This window comes from Oncorhynchus tshawytscha, linkage group LG01, assembly GCF_018296145.1.
Source record: "Oncorhynchus tshawytscha isolate Ot180627B linkage group LG01, Otsh_v2.0, whole genome shotgun sequence".
Taxonomy (NCBI): Eukaryota; Metazoa; Chordata; class Actinopteri; order Salmoniformes; family Salmonidae; genus Oncorhynchus; species Oncorhynchus tshawytscha.
In genome coordinates this window covers 48,190,753-48,210,313 of record NC_056429.1, presented here as the reverse complement: position 1 = coordinate 48,210,313, position 19,561 = coordinate 48,190,753, and the positions used below count along the sequence as shown (strand labels likewise).

At 41.3% G+C, this 19,561-nt stretch overlaps 1 protein-coding gene across 5 annotated transcripts in view; it reads right to left on the bottom strand.

The window, feature by feature from the left end:
• Positions 1–4,199: 4,199 nt before the first annotated feature.
• The window catches only part of LOC112252276 (serum response factor), a 62,445-nt gene continuing 47,083 nt past the window's right edge, over positions 4,200–19,561 (bottom strand). For 2 of the 5 annotated variants that reach the window (XM_042322273.1, XM_042322271.1), the window contains exons 3-8: positions 10,181–10,424; positions 7,078–7,230; positions 6,374–6,475; positions 5,909–6,130; positions 5,435–5,511; positions 4,200–4,530 (exon numbers count right to left, since the gene is read on the bottom strand). In XM_042322273.1, coding sequence (XP_042178207.1) covers positions 4,435–4,530; positions 5,435–5,511; positions 5,909–6,130; positions 6,374–6,475; positions 7,078–7,230; positions 10,181–10,424 — 894 coding nt within the window. In that variant the 3' untranslated portion in view covers positions 4,200–4,434. Of the gene's footprint in view, positions 4,531–5,409; positions 5,512–5,908; positions 6,131–6,373; positions 6,476–7,077; positions 7,231–10,180; positions 10,425–19,561 lie in introns of all 5 variants that reach the window. The other 3 variants (XM_042322287.1, XM_024423391.2, XM_024423372.2) reach the window with 3 other exon arrangements.

Below are 19,561 nucleotides of genomic sequence, written 5' to 3'. Positions count from 1 at the left end.
TTAGCCAACTCGTTAATCCTGCTTTAAGAAATACCCTCAGATGTCAAAATGGAAAACGTCAACAAATATCCAGCGTCTTTGCACTGACTTGTAAAGAATAAATTGTCCTGGATGTCAATTCCCATCCGCATATATAAATCAACATAATATGCACGAATATTACATTCATTTACATACATAGTGTGTAAATAATTTATTTATATGCAAATTAGTTGCATATACATATATATATACACACACACACACACAAAACAACTAAATAGAAAACAACTACATGCCGTCGCACAAACAGGCTAAAAATACAATTTGATTCAATTAAAAAAATTATGTACATTTCCAAATGCCTTTAACCTCACAATGTCCCGCATTCCCCACCCATTTATAAATCACACACACACACACACACACACACACACACACACATTCAGACAATTAATGTATCTTTGGCTGACGTGTGAAGCTGCAGCACCTGCATCGTGTTCACATGGCAATTACTTACAGATCTTCCTAAAAAAGATAAACAAAAAGAAAAAACACCCAATAGAAAAGGGGATGTAGTGAATACCTCAATTCCTTCCTCTGCTTTAGTGAATGAATACATATGTTTTTTCAAACATCTACTAACATACAAGGGTTAACAACACACACCCTTCCATGCTTGTGTACAGTGCATTCGGAAATTATTCAGACCCCTTGACTTTTTTCACATTTTGTTACATATTCTAAAATTAATCAAATAACCATTTTCCATCAATCTATAAACAATACCCCATGATGACAAAGCGAAAACAGGTTTTTTGATTTTTTGACTTATTTACCTAAATATGCAGACCCTTTGCTAGGAGACTCGAAATTGAGCTCAGGTGCATCCTGTTAACATTGATCATCCTTGAGATGTTTCTACAACTTGGAGACCACCTGTGGTAAATTCATTTGATTGGACATGATTTGGAAAGGCACACACCTGTCTATATAAGGTCCCACAGTTGACAGTGAATTATCAGAACAAAAACCAAGCCATGAGGTCGAAGAAATTGTCTGTAGAGCTCTGAGACAGGTCACTCTGTGGAGATGGGAGAACCTTGCAGAAGGTCTCTGCAGCACTCCACCAATCAGGCCTTTATGGTGGAATGGCCAGACTGAAGTCACTCCTCAGTAAAAGGAACATGACAGCCCACTTGGAGTTTGCCAAATGGCACCCAAAGGACTCTCAGACCATGAGAAACAAGATTCTCTGGTCTGATGAAACGAAGATTGAACTATTTGAATTGAATGAATGCCAAGTATCACCTCTGGAGGAAACCTGGCACCATCCCTACGGTGAAGCATGGTGGTGGCAGCATCTGTGGGGATGTTTTTCAGCGACAGGGACTGGGAGACTAGTCAGGATCGAGGCAAAGATAAACAGAGAAAAGTACAAAGAGATTGTTGATGAAAACCTGCTCCAGAGTGTTCAGGACATCAGACTGGGGTGAAGATTCACCTTCCAACAGGACAACGACCCAAAGCACACAGCCAAGACAACACAAGAGTGGCTTCGGGACATGTCTCTGAATGTCCTTGAGTGGCCCAGCCAGAGCCCGGACTTGAACCCGATCGAACATCTCTGGAGAGACCTGAAAATAGCTGTGCAGCGACACTCCCCATCCAACCTGACAGAGGTTGGATGAGGAGAATGGGAGGATCTTCAGAGGATCTGTGGGGAAGAATGGGAGATACTCTCCAAATACAGGTGTGCCAAGCTTGTAGTGTCATACCCAGGTAAAGGTTCTGAATACTTACACTACCATATAAAAGTTTGGGGTCACTGAGAAATGTCCTTGTTTTTGAAAGAAAAGCAAATTTGTTGTCCATTAAAATAACATACATTTGATCAGAAATACAGTGTAGAAATTGTTAATGTTGTAAATGACTATTGTAGCTGGAAACGGCTGATTTTGTACGAAATATCTACATAGCTTGTACAAAGGCCCATGATCAGCAAACATCACTCCTGTGTTCCAATGGCATATTGTGTTAGCTAATCCAAGTTTATCATTTTAAAAGGATAATTGATCATTAGAACACCCTTTTGCAATTATGTTAGCACAGCTGAAAACTGTTGTCCTGATTAAATAAGCAATAAAACTGGCCTTCTTTAGACTAGTTGAGTATCTGGACATCAGCATTTGTGGGTTCGATCACAGGCTCAAAATAGCCAGAAACAAAGAACTTTCTTCTGAAACTCGTCAGTCTGTTCTTGTTCTGAGAAATGAAGGCTAAATTTCCAAGAAACTGAAGATCTCGTACAACGCTGTGTACTACTCCCTTCAGAGTACAGTGCCAACTGTCTCTAACCAGAATAGAAAGAGTGGGAGGCCCCAGTGCACAACTGAGCAAGAGGACAAATATATTAGAGTGTCTAGTTTGAGAAACAGACACCTCACAAGTCCTCAACTGGCAGATTTATTAAATAGTACACGCAAAACACCAGTCTCAATGTCAACAATGAAGAGGCGACTTCGGGATGCTGGCCTTCTAGGCAAAGTTGCAAAGAAAAAGCAATCTCTCAGACTGGCCAATAAAAAGAAAAGATTAAGATGGGCAAAATAACACAGACACTGGACAGAGGAAGATTGGAAAAAAGTGTTATAGACAGACAAATATAAGTTTGAGGTGCTTGGATCACAAAGAACATTCGTGAGATGCAGAAAAAATGAAAAGATGCTGGAGGACTGCTTGACGCCATCTGTCAAGAATGGTGGAGGCAATGTGATGGTCTGCTGGTGCTTTGGTGGTGGTAAAGTGGGAGATTTGTACAGCGTAAAAGGGATCTTGAAGAAGGAAGGCTATCACTCCATTTTACAATGCCATACCCTGTGGACCGCGCTTAATTGGAGCCTCCTCCTCCACAAGTGAAATATAGTGAAACACAGCTTAGCCTTTTGTTAATCACCCTGTCATCTCAGATTTTGAAATTATGCTTTACAGCCAAAGCAAGACAAGTGTTTGTGTAAGTTTATCGATAGCCTAGCATAGCATTATGTCCAGCTAGCAGCAGGAAGCTTGGTCACGAAAATCAGAAAAGCAATCAAATTATCTTTGATGATCTTCGAATGTTTTCACTGACGAGACTCCCAGTTAGACAGCAAATGTTCCTTTTGTTCCATAAAGATGATTATTATACCCCAAATTCCTCCGTTTGTTTGTCACGTTATGTTGAGAAATCCACCGGAAATAGCGGTCACGACAACACCGGAAAAAATTCAAATTATATCCATAATATCGACAGAAACATGGCAAACGTTTTTTATAATCAATCCTCAAGGTGTTTTTCAAATATCTATTCGATAATATATCAACCAGGACAATTGGCTTTTCAGTAGGAGCGAGAGGGAAAATGACTACCTCTGTCTTTTACGCAAGAATCACTCTGAGAGCCCTCAGCTGGCCACTTACGCAATGTAGTCGTTTACACTCATTCTTCAACATAAAGGCGTGAAACTATGTCACAATGCTGTAGACACCTTAGGGAATACGTAGAAAAGGGAAACTGGTTGATATCCCTTTCAGTGGCCAATAGGGGAACATAGGAACACAACGGTTTCAAAACATGAGTCACTTCCTGATTGGATTTTTCTTAGGCTTTTCCCCTGCAATATCAGTTCTGTTATACTCACAGACAATATTTTGACAGTTTTGAAAACTTTAGAGTGTTTCCTATCCTAAGCTGTCAATTATATGCATATTCTAGCATCTGGTCCTGAGAAATAGGCGGTTTACTTTGGGAACATTATCTTTCCAAAAATAAAAACAGTGCCCCCTAGTTTCAAGAGGTAGGGAGCAGCTTCACCTTATGGTACGTAAGAAGTGCCCATCAAACCAATACAACTTGTGGGAGGTGCATCAGGAAGCATGAGGTGAAATATCCTCAGATTACCTCAACAAATTGACAATTAGAATGCCAAAGGTCTGCAAGACTGTAATTGCTGCAAAAGGAGGATTCTTTGATGAAAGCAAAGTTTGAAGGACACAATTAAAATCATTATTTATAACCGTGTCAACATCTTGACTATATTTCCTATTCATTTTACAACTCATTTCATGTATGTTTTCATGGAAAACAAGGAAATTACTAAGTGACCCCAAACTTTGGATATTTCAGTTTTTAATTTGTAATAAATGTGTAAACATTTCTAAAACCCTGTTTTTGCTTTGTCATTGTGGGCTATTGTGTGTAGATTGAAGAGAACAAACAACAACAATTGAATCAATTATAGAATAAGGCTGTAATGTAACAAAATTGTGGAACAAGTCAAGGGGTCTGAATACTTTCCGAATGGACTGTTTTACTTACAGTATTCTAATGTAAAGCAACAGAGGTGTAAAATGAAGTGCTAAGGCATCAATAAATAGAGTCTTTGTCTATTTGGCCGGTTTTCATGCGTTTCTCTGTCAGTCGTTCTTAGCGCTCTGTGTGGTGTCCAGGTTGACCATCTGCAGCTCTGTCAGGTTACTGCTGCTGTAGCTCGACTTCTGACTAATCACCATCTGCAACACAACACATCAACGTCAGCATGCGCCACTGAAGACCTCAGTTCCACTTTGCATGCTTTAATTTGTGATTGTTGAGTAGCCTTCTGTCACACAATACAAGGTTAGGGTCAACAAGGTTAGGGTCAATTTAATTTCTATTCCATTCCTGTAAATTCATGAATTAAACCAAATTCAAATGACAATTTTTCCTAATTGAAAAGCATTGATACCACCCGCACACATACACACATCCACTGTTTTTTTCCTGCTGTATTTGTACTGTTGCCAGTTTCTTCGGTCTGTGTTGTCCGTTTTGTCTAACATTGTTGTTGTTTTTCAGTCCCTTTTGCCTCTTGCCAGGCCTTCACTGTAAATACGAATTTGATCTTAATTCACTTAATTGATATTTGTTAAGAGAATATCCTGAATTGACTGGAAATGAAATAGACTCCAACCCTGCTGCCTAAGCACCAAATTATTGACATTAAATGTACTAACTTAAATCATCTCTTTTAGATAAGAAAGCCTTTTCTAAAAGCATCACTTTGCACAAGGTTGGTCATTTGTGTTGTTACAGTGTAACTATGTACTCTAACTAGGGCTCTTGAAACACAATGGCTTATATTCTGTTCCTAAACTTGAGTCAATCTGAAATGTCAATCTTGCATGACTTTCTCAATTATTAGTAACAAAACCAGTCTTCCAAATAACATATGGTTTTGCTTGTGTCACACGTGTTGTCCAAATGTCATAGGACTATATCATCCACATACAGTAACAGTACAGGAGGCAGGACAAACCCTATCCCTCCACAGTGAGAAGACAGTGCTCTGTCCAGATGCATTAGTGCAGGTCAGTGGCATGCTGGTTGCAGATAGAATATGAGAGTTTCACTTGTAAAATGTAGGTCTTGCCGTACTGGGTGTAGCTGCACTGCCGAAACTGGGATCTGCATGGTGCCCGAGGGTGCCGTAAGGAATACCTGAGGGACAGCACCTAGCCAGAGAGAGACGGACACAAACAACATGAAGAACACACCACTCATCTAAACTAACATTTTATCACTGAATATATACAGACACTATGTGCATGGTGTGTAAGGTATACCACCCCACTTTGGGTCATGATCAAACTCACTAGCATGTCATAATCAACGTCCTGACTATATAGCTATATTCATACCAGACCTGGGTTCAAATAGGATGCGTTTTCATCCTTTGAGCACTTGATTGAGCCTGCCTGGAATGGGAGCATTTTGAAAGTTCCAAGCTCAAGCTGCCCAACTAAAAATATTGTCAAGAAAAAAATACTTATTGAACCCAGGTCTAATTCATACGTCAATCAACCTCCCCCTCCCTGGTTCCCCATTAGCTCATGACTGATGTAGTCTCACCTGTGTCCCAGCGTAGCCTACTGTAGTCTAGCGTGGTCTCACCTGTGTCCTGGCATTGTCCATGGGACACCTGCATGGCCGAGGGGCCCTGGGAAAAGGTATTGAGCACAGCCAGGCCACCATCGGCCAGCGTGGGCGTGGACGCATACATCACTGTATGGGGGCTGGTGTACATCATGTGACCCGCCATAGATGTGGGCACTGACGATGTGACGATGGTCGCTGGGGGAAAAGAAAGTGTGTGAGACAAAGAAAGATTAGTGTATAAGAGACATTGCCCACCAGATGGCACCACCAGATGGTCCATTCTGTTCAACTAAGACCCCTCATAACAGTATTGTAGACTACAACCTTCACCCACTCAGCTCACTCAGAGAGATACGTTAGAGTTAAGTTAGACTATGGCTTCAGCTTCTCACACATAACCAGAGTTATACAGCCCTGTGTTAATCAAAGGATAGTTACCAGTGGAGACAGAGGAGGTCTGGGATATCTCAGAGCTGCTGTCGTTGGCATGTGTGGTGGGGTGCACCTGGATGGCCTGCAGCTGCTGGGTCATCCCTCCCCCTGGAGGAGAACAGGCAACACCAAACACCTGCTCACTCACCTGTACACTATTCTATCTTAATGTCAGAACACATAAATTATAATAATACTACAATTTCGACCCATACAGTTTTGGACATGGTTTCATACACCTACGTATAATCAACTAAAGTTCATGCCTGTTATCCATTGTACATCACCTCTGCAGCCAGACAGACAGACTAGTCTCCCTATTTTTTCCCGGAGCACAAATCAGAACATGAGTAACTACATCTGCACAAATGAAAGATAAATGCTAGCCATTTATGGAAATATGTAGTAAGGCCTATACCCAATTCCCCCCTCTTACAATCACTTTTATTTTATAAAGACCTCAAGACATCGGCCTTATCATCCCACAAATCTCAAAAAACACAACTGGGGCAGGGGATGCTCGCTTACCCATTGATATAGGAAGGGGAGAAAAAGGGCTCTGTGTTTCTGTAGCGCACATCTTACACCCTGCACCACACTGACTGGACTGCGCCAGGCTCTAACAGTGTGCAAGACTACTCTCTCGACAGACAGACTAGTCTATCGACAGACAGACTAGTCTCTTTCTTTCTCTCGACAGACGGACTGACCTAGGGAGACTGCAGTGGGGAAGCGGAAGACGGCCTGCTGGCCCTGCTGTGTCAGTTGCGATGAGGTGAGCGTCTGCCCCTGGATGGCCAAGGAGTGCTGGTGCAGCTGGCTAAGAGGAATGGTGGGCGTGCCGGGGGGGAGCGAAGTGCCTGCTGCAGGTTGGAGAGGAGAAAAAGAAGAGTTAAACAGGGGGAGGGTGTTGCATAGCCACACTTGGTCATATGGTCCATTGACAGTTTCTTTAGTTGCGCTATTATGGTTTGAGATTTCAGAGTTTTTAAAGTTTTTTTAAGTAGTTTGTTGTTCCACCTGGCACTGGTCATGTACCAGACAGGTGGTGCAGAGAGAGTGGAGGAAAGGGATAGAGGCGCTCCCAAGCTGCCCTTCAGCCTGCTGTCATAATGGGAGAGAAAAGACAGATGGGAAGAATGATCTGCTACCTCAACTAGCTACAGCTTCAGCCATACTGTCACTACATACAGACGTCACCCAGCAACAACAAGGGTAATACCTTACCATCAGTGACTGCACCACTACATAACATAAGACTTTCTAAGCTTTAAGGTGGTTATTGCCCAGTACTGCATAGTTGTAAGAGACCTGGACCTCCTATACTGATTTTACCTATTTTAATATCAATATTCCAGTGAGAGTAATACAATGAATTCATGGCAATGCAAATATACAGAATCAAAGATTCCTTTATAAAAGGCGACAGCCACCTTATATTACAAAGTTTTCAAAAATCTGAACCAGAATATATACAAATCAAAATGTATTAGTCACATGCGCCGTATACAACAGGTGTAGACCTTACAGTGAAATGATTTCTTACGAGCCCCTAACCGACAGTGTAGTTTAAAAAAATACGGATAATAATAAGAGAAATAAAAAAATAACAATATATACAGGGGGTGCCGGTACAGAGTCAATGTGCGGGGGCACCGGTTAGTTGAGGTAGTATGTACATGTAGGTAGAGTTAATTAATTAAAGTGATTGTGCATAGATGAAAATAGAGAGTGGCAGTGGTGTGGAGAGGGGAGGGGGGGGGGGGCAATGTGAATAGTCTGGGTAGCAATTTGACTAGATGTTCAGGAGTCTTATGGCTTGGGGGTAGAAGCTGTTTAGAAGCCTTGTGGACCTAGACTTGGCGCTCCAGTACCGCTTGCCGTGTGGTAGCAGAGAGAACAGTCTATGACTAGGGTGGCTGGAGTCTTTGACAATATTTAGGGCCTTCCTCTGACACCGTCTGGTATGCGATATAGAGTGCATTTGGAAAGCATTCAGACCCCTTCACTTTTTCCACATTTTGTTACATTACAGCCTTATTTTAAAATTGATTAAATAAAACATTTTCCTCATCAATCAATACACAATACCCTATAATTACAAATTTGTTGTTTTATTTTTTTTATTAAGAAAAAAAAAACTGAAATACCTTATTTATATAAGTACTTGGGACTTTGTTGAAGCACCTTTGGTAGCAATTATGACCTCAAGGTGGTTCGTTGCAGTAGCGTGACTTGCGTCTCCACATCAACTGTTTACCTTATGGAGCATTTCACATCTCCAGGAAGTCCTCTCAGTTTGGCTATGTTTTACATGTATAACAAAACACCAGTATCCAGGAAGGAAACGTCTACATCTATGGGCTCAGCAGCTCCTGCCTTTGATTTCCATTGTAATAGAGGGATAATTGGAAGGTCCAACACAATGGCCATCGTGGAGAGGGCTGCCGAGCTCTGCCTATAATTAGTAATGAATATTCAATGAATATTGGGCAGCTAGTGCTGAGATTATTATTTAGTCCTACTTCATGGAGCCCCGGCTCAGACAGAGTGTTGAGGAACCAGGCGTGCCCCCTCATTACATCACATCGCATCACATCGTGCCAGAAAAGCTACAGTATCCATCTAGAGAGATGGTGTATAAAATGTGCCCCTTGTAGTAACAGGATTTGCTATACAGTGCATTCGGAAAGTGTTCAGACCCCTTGACTTTTTCCACATTTTGTTACGTTACAGCCTTATTCTAAAATGGATTCAATTATTTTTTTCCCCCTCATTAATCTACACACAATACCCCATAATGACAAAGCAAAAAAATAAATATGTCGACAACCAGACCTGGATTCAAATACACGCTTATTTAAGTATTTGTATTCTACATACTTATTTTCTGTGTATTTGATTTTTTTGTTAATAATTTAGCAGAGTTACATACTTCTATTTGAAGTATTTAGAAATATTTCCTATAAATATTATTTGAAACTATTTTCAAATACTTGTTTCCAAATACAATTAAAATACCCCTAGGACCAAAAATACCTGGGTTCAAATGCATGTAAGTACTTTAATGTTTGTATTAAAAAATGTACTTGAGTATTTTCAAATACATTGCAATTTACCAAGTGTATTTCCGAATACATTTCCAAATATTCAACTACTTGTATTTTTTAAGAAAAAATATCCAAATACATACTTTGAAAGATATGCGAAAGTAATTTAGATACTTTAAAAAGTATTTGAACCCAGGTCTGTGAAGAACTAACCCTCGAGTGACACACAAGCATGTGTCACCGAGTTGATCCCGGTGAACACCAACTCCATTGTAGAGAAGGATGTCTATGTATCCCAGTAAACAAACAAACTGCAGTAAATGGTATGCGTTTCTCCTAAGAGATGGGTTGTGTTTATTAAGACACAGACAGACCAGTAGGATTGTCGAGCTTCTACTGTCTGAGAGTACTTAGTACCTCTGAACAGAGTGCCAGACATAATTTGCTAACCTAGTGCCAACTGATTCTACATGTAGAAGTGGGAAAAAAGGAAATCCGTCAGTCGTCCACTGGCGGATGGTGCCTATAACACACCGCGCACAGTCAGCAAGCGAACGAATGGCAAACTAATGGCCCCCTACTGTACAGACAAATATTTGGTCTGGTGAGTTTTCTCCTTTAGCCACCAAGCAGAAGAATACAGGCTCTCATTTTCATTTTCTGTTGCAAAAAATGTCAAAACATGACCCTGGATGCTGACTGGTATGGTATAGTACAGCATAGTATAGTATTTTTTATTAAAGTATAGCATAGCTATAGTTACCTGACATGAAGGTGAAGCCGCTGGGCAGCTGCATGACCTGCCCTCCGGAGGCACCGGTGGTCTTGAGAATGGTGCCGTTGGCATTGACGTTGCTGCTGGCCGAGACGGGCGCCAGGTAGTTGGTAATTGGGAAGGAGGGCCCGCTGCTTACCTGCATGCTGGTAGAGGTGGTGGGGGCCGTGGGCGTGTGGGTACTGGTGGTGCCCGGGAGGCTGGCCACCGTGAACGCAGGCTTTAGCTGGTCCTGGGAAAGGACGGAAAATATTAATTATGAGTGGGGCTGTCAAAATAGCAGTTTCATGTTTCCATCAGAAAGTGCAAAAATGTTGTATTTTTTGGCTCTTATCCACGGGACTTACTAACTCAATTACTGACAGACATATTTTAATGAACAAACCAAGCCAATGACAGCACTATTCACTAGAGCTAGTGGGGTAGAGAGGAAGTTCATAGCCAAGCAATTACTATTGATTTACTCTCAGCAGGTAGCCATTTCCCCCCTTTAATATATTGTATGTATGTATGGTTGGAATTGGCTTTGAACATTGAGATATTAAATGAATGATAGGAAATGAAAGAGACTGGGTTATGTTAGAAGTTAATGGTTCTCAGAAGAAAGAAGAAGGCTTTGGAATGTGTTTGATGGAGAAGAGGAGAGCGATGTGTTAAAACAGGGGAGACAGATGTACATCTGTATATTAGATGAAAGAGGGGTTGAGGTCAGGAGGTGAGGACAGATTCTCCTACGAGTGTAATGAATGTTTGGAATTCTGTTACCCTCTTTATTAGCTTCTGTAGAACCATAAAATGTAAGGATTGGAGAAAAAGGGGAGTGTCTTAAGTAGGATGCATATAAACTGTGAAGTGTGAAAAGTTTTGCTGTCTGTTTTCAGCTATACAGAGCCTTTGGGAAGAATAAACTTGGTTAAAGCTTCTCCAGTGTCCGTGGGTTATTTACTCTGAAAAATAAGAACCTAACAGTCAGTCAGTCAGTCAGTCAGTCAGTCAGTATGTATGTATGTATGTATGTATGTATGTATGTATGTATGTATGTATGTATGTATGTATGTATGTATGTATGTATGTATGTATGTATGTATGTATGTATGTATGTATGTATGTATGTATGTATGCATGCACAGTGGGGAGAACAAGTATTTGATACACTGCCGATTTTGCAGGTTTTCCTATTTACAAAGCATGTAGAGGTCTGTAATTTTAATCATAGGTACACTTCAACTGTGAGAGACGGAATCTAAAACAAAAATCCAGAAAATTACATTGTATAATTTTTAAGTAATTAATTTGCAATCACTCTACAATTATTCTGACATTTCACATTCTTAAAATAAAGTGGTGATCCTAACTAACCTAAGACAGGTAATTTTTACTAGGATTAAATGTCAGGAATTGTGAAAAACTGATATATTTGGCTAAGGTGTATGTAAACTTCCAACTTCAACTGTGTTTGTATGTATATAGATATATATATATATATATATATATATATATATATATATATATGTGTGTATATACACATATATACACATATATGTGTTTATGTATATATAAATGTATTTGGCTAAGGTGTATGTATATATGTATTTATTCTGAAAGTATTCAGACCCCTTGACTATTTTCACATTTTCTTCATTACAGCCTTATTCTAAAATTAAGTAGTTTTTTTCCCACCCTTCATCAATCTACACGCAAAACAGGTTATTAGAAATGTTTACAAATGTATTACAAAAAAGTACTCAGACCCTTTACTCAGTACTTTGTAGAAGCACCTTTGGCAGCGATTTCAGCCTCGAGTCTTCTTGGGTATGACTCTACAAGCTTGGCACACCTCTATTTGGGGAGTTTCTCCCATTCTTCTCTGCAGATCCTCTCAAGCTTTGTCAGGTTGGAAGGGTAGTTTTACTGCACAGCTATGTTCAGGTTTCTCCAGAGATGTTCGATCGGGTTCAAGTCCGGGCTCTGGCTGGACAACTCAAGGACATTCATAGACTTGTTCCGAAGCCACTCTTGCATTGTCTTGACTGTGTGCTTAGGGTCTTTGTCCTGTTGAATGGTGAACCTTCATCCCCAGTCTGAGGTTGTGTGTGTTCTGGAGCAGATCTTTCTGTGCTTTTCTCTGTTCATCTTCCCTTGATCCGGACTAGTCTCCCAGTCCCCACAGCATGATGCTGTCACCACCATGCTTCACCGTATGGATGATGCCAGGTTTCCTCCAGACGTGACGCTTGGCCAAAGAGTTCAATCTTGGTTTCATCAGACCAGAGAATCGTGTTTCTCATGGTCGGAGAGTCCTTTTGATTTCTTTTGGCAAACTAAAGGCCCTTCTGGAAGGTTCTCCCATCTCTACAGAGGAACGAGACGTGGTGTGATCATAACAACATACAGGAACTCAAGTCAAGTGTACAGGAACACTCAAGTGTTCACCTGACTTAGAATTCCTCACAATCAAATGTCGACCGCATTATCTACCAAGGGAATTATTTTTTATTACAATCACAGGCCTATATATTCCCCCCCAAGCAGACACATCGATGGCCCTGAACAAACTTTATTTGACTCTATGTAAACTGGAAACCACATATCCGGAGGCTGCATTCATTGTAGCTGGTGATTTTAACAAGGCTAATCTGAAAACAAGACTCCCTAAATTCTATCAGCATATCGATTGCGCAACCAGGGCTGGTAAAACCCTGGATCATTGTTATTCTAACTTACGCAACGCATATAAGGCCCTCCCCTGCCCTCCTTTTGGAAAAGCTGACCACGACTCCATTTTGTTGCTTCCAGCCTACAGACAGAAACTTAAACAAGAAGCTCCAGCGCTCAGGTCTGTTCAACACTGGTCCGACGAATCTGATTCCACGCTTCAAGACTGCTTATATCACGTGGATTGGAATATGTTCCACATTGCGTCCAACAACAACATTGACGAATACGCTGATTCGGAGAGTGAGTTCTTCAGAAAGTGCATTGACGATGTTATTACCCACAGGAAAGATTAAAACATTCCCAAACCAGAAACCGTGGATTGATGGCAGCATTCGCGCAAAACTGAAAGTGCGAACCACTGCTTTTAACCAGGGCAAAGTTGACTGGAAACATGACCGAATACAAACAGCGTAGCTATTCCCTCCGCAAGGCAATCAAACAAGCTAAGCGTCAGTATAGAGACAAAATAGAGTCGCAATTCAACAGCTCAGACACAAGAGGTATGTATGTGGCAGGGTCTACAGTCAATCACGGATTACAAAAAGAAAACCAGCCCCGTCGCGGACCAGGATGTCTTGCTCCCAAGACAGACTAAATAACTTTTTTGCTCGCTTTGAGGACATTACAGTGCCACTGACACAACCCGCTACCAAAACCTGCGGACTCTCCTTCACCGCAGCCGACGTGAATAAAACATTTAAACGTGTTATTAACCCTCGCAAGGCTGCGTGGCCATGCACGACTCCAACTCAATCATCAAGTTTACGGACGACACTTCAGTGGTAGGCCTGATTACCAACAACGACGAGACGGCCTACAGAGAGGAGGTGAGGGCCCTCGGAGTGTGGTGTCAGGAAAATAACCTCACACTCAACGTCAACAAAACAAAGGAGATGATTGTGGACTTCAGGAAACAGCAGAGGGAGCACCCCCCTATCCACATCGACGGGACAGTAGTGGAGAGGGTAGTAAGTTTTAAGTTCCTCGGTGTACACATCACTGACAAACTGAATTGGTCCACCCACACAGACAGCATTGTGAAGAAGGCGCAGCAGCGCCTCTTCAACCTCAGGAGGATGAAGAAATTTGGCTTGTCACCAAAAGCACTCACAAACTTCTACAGATGCACAATCGAGAGCATCCTGTCGGGCTGTATCACCGCCTGGTATGGCAACTGCTCCGCCCACAACCGTAAGGCTCTCCAGAGGGTAGTGAGGTCTGCACAACGCATCACCGGGGGCAAACTACCTGCCCTCCAGGACACCTACACCACCCGATGTCACAGGAAGGCCATAAAGATAATCAAGGACAACAAGCACCCGAGCCACTGCCTGTTCACCCTGCTATCATCCAGAAGGCGAGGTCAGTACAGGTGCATCAAAGCAGGGACCGAGAGACTGGAAAAACAGCTTCTATCTCAAGGCCATCAGACTGTTAAACAGCCACCACTGACATTGAGTGGCTGCTGCCAATATCACGCCCTGACCCTAGATTGCTTTGTATGTTTCTATTTTTCGTTTGGTCAGGGTGTGATGTGGGTGGGTATTCTATGTTGTATAGGTGTTGTGTTTCTATGTTTAGGCCTGGTATGGTTCCCAATCAGAGGCAGCTGGTTATCGTGGTCTCTGATTGAGAACCATACTTAGGCAGCCTGTTTTCCCACTATGGGTGTGGGTAGTTGTTTTCTGTTTTGTGTGTATCAACTGACAGAACGGTATCGTTCTCGTTATTCCTCGTTGTTATTTTGTTTAGTGTTTAGTTTTGATAAAATGTACAACATGAACACTTACCACGCTGCACCTTGGTCCTCTCCTTCTTCTACCTACGACAACCGTTACAGCCAACATACTGACTCAACTCCAGCCACTTTAGTAATGGAAATTGATGGAAATTTCTGTAAAAATGTATCACTAGCCACTTTATACAATGCCACTTAATATAATATAATGTTTACATACCCTACATTACTCATCTCATATGTATATGTATATACTGTACTCGATACCATCTACTGCATCTTGCCTATGCCATTCTGTACCATCACTCTTTCATATATCTTTATGTACATATTCATTATCCCCTTATACACACAAGTGTAAGGTAGTAGTTGTGGAATTGTTAGGTTAGACTACTCGTTGGTTATTACTGCATTGTCAGAAATAGAAGCACAAGCATTTCACTACACTCGCATTAACATCTGCTAACCATGTGTATGTGACAAATAAGATTTGATTTGAACTAGAGCTCTGTCAGAGTGACCATCGGGTTCTTGGTCACCTCCCCCGATTGCCATGTTTGGCCAGGCGGCCAGCTTTAGGGAGAATCTTGGTGGTTCCAAACTTCTTCCATTTAAGAATGGAGGACACTGTGTTCTTGGGGACTTTCAATGCTTTTTGGTACTCTTCACCAGATCTGTGCCTCAACGCAATCCTGTCTCGGAGCTCTACGGACATTTACTTCAACCTCATGGCATGGTTTTTGAAAAAGTCAAGGGGTCTGAATACTTTCCGAAGTCACTGTATATATGGAAAAATACCCATTTTAAAATATTGAACAGTCGATTGGTCGAAAGAACAGACTACTCTTGGTCGGCCACCATTTTATTTTTAGTCGGAGACAGTCCTAAGATGCATTTACACACCTGAAAATGTCCGTAGCCGAATGTCAGTCAATACAGTTTCATGTACACTCCCCTTGCTTGAACCAATCAAATGCTTGTAAATGCATGGGGGGATTGAACGAGTCCAATACACACATCTCATTAAAGAGAATCGGAACCCAACCACTTACTGCACTTAGGCCTACTGGACATCAATGCCACAGCATACTCCAGTGTAAACACATGTCAGTGGATGGAAAAGTAGTGTCAAACAGGAATAATCATTACAGGACGTTAAAGTTGTCACGAATAAGTTAAGTACTCCGCTTGTATCAGCATAATAGGACTAATGACATGTTTTAACAGAGCCTTATTGTTTTGCCTTGATTGTCTCTCTGTCCTCAAAATCATCATCAACAACAATCCAACAACAAACAAAAAATAACGAATGCAAATTATTTAACAAAGCTGTGTAATAAGTTGGCAAGAAGTGGTAGTATAGTGTACATCATAATAACAAAACATAAGCATGATTATGTGAGGGTACACAATAGGGTCGGGATGATACCTGTATCACGATACTCATTAGTATGCTGGCAAGGAAACAAAACACGAAGATTTAACTCCTTTAGGAAAAGCCCTGATGTTGAAAACAGCCCTAATGTTGGAAACAAACATCATTATGTTTCCATCCAGAGTAACATTTATTTATTTTCCAAATTATAGGACACAATATTTTACATACAGCAGGTTTTTAAAAGGCCCAAAGAGTTATTGTGATGTGTATCGTCACAACCATAGTATACAACAGTAAACATTGTTGTGAGTGGGCTGTAAGGAAAGATAGGCATTAGACAGAGAAAAGCTACATATCAGACACACACACACACACCCACACACACACACCCTGTTGATAGGGCTATTTCAGAAATCCTTAACATCAGTATTATTACAACACACACTGGTTGGATGGACTGTCATTGTGATCTAGATTATTTTAAACTCTGAGGGAGGGTCTCCCGGACACAGATTAAGCCGAGTCCTGGACTGAATAGCAAACTCAATGGAGAATGCACTTGCTTTTTAGTCCAGGACTAGGCTTAAATCGGTGTCCAGGAAACTGCCCCTAAAAGTTTGATTTCATACTGCCACTGCCATTCATACAAGACAGACAACACTACCAAAAGATAGGAAAGGCAGAGCAGACTGCACACTGAATGCAGAATAAATAAATGTCCTATGACATAAAAAAGCTTTTGGATTTGGATGAAGATTTCCACTTCAACAGGTCAGCGGCACAGGACATACAGCTCAACACAGACCAGGCCCTAATCCCCAACACTCGGAAGAGAAACAGACGGCAATATAGAAGTCGATGTGCGGGCACCCTGATGAAACTCGTCTGCTCGTAAAAAAAACCCACCTCTACCCTCTGGTCTATTGGGTCTAGCTAAGGAACCTGGGACTAAACACCTCCTACTGCGACTGGATCCTGGACTTCCTGACGGGCCGCCCCCAGGTGGTAAGGGTAGGCAACAACACGTCTGCCATGCTGATCCTCAACACTAGGGCCCATCAGAGGTGTGTAATTAGTCCCCTCCTGTACTCCCTGTTCACCCACTGCGTGGCCAAACAACTCCAACACCATCATTAAGTTTGCTGACAACACACCGACAACGATGAGAATATAGGGAGGAGGTCAGAGAACTAGCAGTGTGGTGCCAGGAAAACAACCTCTCCCTCAAAAGGAGCTGATCGTGGACTACAGGACAATGCGGGCCGAACAGGCCCCCATTAACATCGACGGGGCTGTAGTGGAGTCGTGAAGGGGGCACAACAAAACCTTTTCCCCCTCAGGAGACTGAAAAGATTTGGCATGGGTCCCTAGAGCCTCAATTGTTTTTTTGTTTTTACAGCTGCACCATCAAGAGCATCCTGACCAGTTGTATCACCACCTGGTATGGCAACTGCTAGGCATCTGACCGTAAGGTGCTACAGAGGGAGTGTGTACGGCCCAGTACATCACTGGGGCCAAGCTTCCTGTCATCCAGGACCTATATAATAGGCGGTGTCAGAGGAAAGCTCATAAAATTGTCAGACTCCAGTCACCCAAGTCATAGACTATTTTCTCTGCTTCCGCACAGCAAGCAGTACGGGAGCTCCAAGTCTAGGACCAAAAGGCTACCTACCCCCAAGCCATAAGACTGCTTAACAATTAATAAAATGGCCACCAAACTATTTACATTGACACCCACCCTCCCCCTCCACTTGTTTTGTACATTGCTGCTACTCGCCGTTTATTATCTATGCATAGTAACTTCACCCCTACCTAAATGTACAAATTACCTCGACTAACCCGTACCTCCGCACACTGACTCGGTACCGGTACCCCCTGTTTATAGCTTTGTTACTGTTATTTTATTGTGTTACTTTTTACTTTCGTTTATTTTGTAAATATTTTCTTAACTCTTCTTGAACTGCACTGTTGGGCTTTTAAGTAAGCATTTCACTGTAAGGTCTACACTTCGGCGCATGTGACAAATAAAGTTTGATTTGATTTAATCCACAACATCACCCCTGCCAAGACCCAGCGCCCACATTACTCTCAGCCACATGGCCTAAAACAGCACCATTTTTTTTTTTTATCTCTGTCGCTTACACACTTTCAACATTTTGATAAAGCATTTGGCCATTCCATTGTGTTAAAAATTGAGTATTGGTTAATTTCCAGTTTTTATGTATACATTATTTCAGGATGATTGATGAGAAAAGTATCGTCCAACCTATCAGTATTTCCCTGCACCCTGATATACCATGTCTTGAAATATGCAGACAGATGGATACCAATTTCATTTACGTTGTAATACTTCTAACAACCAACTTTCAAACTCCACCCATAACTTTTGGACTTTATAGCATTCCCAGAAGGCATGGATTATTGAGTGGTTATTAGTTTTACACTTCAGAAATGACTCTGCCGTTGTGCTGTAGAATGTGAATTTTGTCTCGTGTAATATATTTGATACATTCATTTATACTGGATTAAGCGTACATTTTCATGAACTGTAATTTTGTTGTATGTTCCAATATCCCCTCAATTAGTTATTTTTAAGTCTTGGTTCCAATAGTTTATCATTTTTGTTGTACAATATTGTCTGTTGGATAGGGTCTCTGCAAGGTTTTGTATATCTTACTTCATATGAATATCCTTTTCTAACTCAAATAGGATTCCCTCAAATTTGCTCTGATGTCCAAAAGATTTCAAATAAAAATGTCTTGATATGAAACTTAAGTTGCATCTACTGTATTTAAAAATATCTACATTGGTTAGTCCAAAATTGCTTTTTAATTTTATCATGGAATAAATACAGTTTCTTCAGTTTCCCATGTGGACCAATTTATCTGTGATTTCTGAAAAGCTATCCAAGGATTGTGTTTTTAGGTCATCCTAGTTGTTATCGACAATATACCATTACTACCACTATGTCAGTTTTTTTACTAGGTGTCTTCAGCACTTGCCTCAAATTAATATTAATGATGTACATCAAATTGTTAAATCAGCCTCCGAGACTCCAGCTAGCAAGAATGAAAAGGGGTTCCAGATGTATATAGGAAGCTACATAGACAACTATGAAGGTGAGTACCAAGTCAGTGACAGATATAACGTTAGCTAGCTACAATCATTAGTTAATTTAACTATTAACTGTAGCTCGCTAGTTACTTCATAAAATGATGTAACGTTGACAGAATCTACCTGAGATTGTGCGTATTTTCGTTAGCTTGGTTAAGTTATGCTTGCTAGCTATATTTGCTAGCTAAAAATAATTGTTATTCATGTCTTCTACACAGTATCTAACAAAGATACGCTGACAGGGGAGATCACCGTGAGGGCTGCCTGTCACAGGTCCATGAGGAAGAGTGAAAAGCCGCACAGCATGAGAGCAGGGAAAGGTTATAGATAGCTACTACGGACCTTGTTAAACATCACCTGTGGGACACTGTCATCATGGTCAAAATGTGTTGGAGACAGTGTCAACGTTTAATCTTAGGCT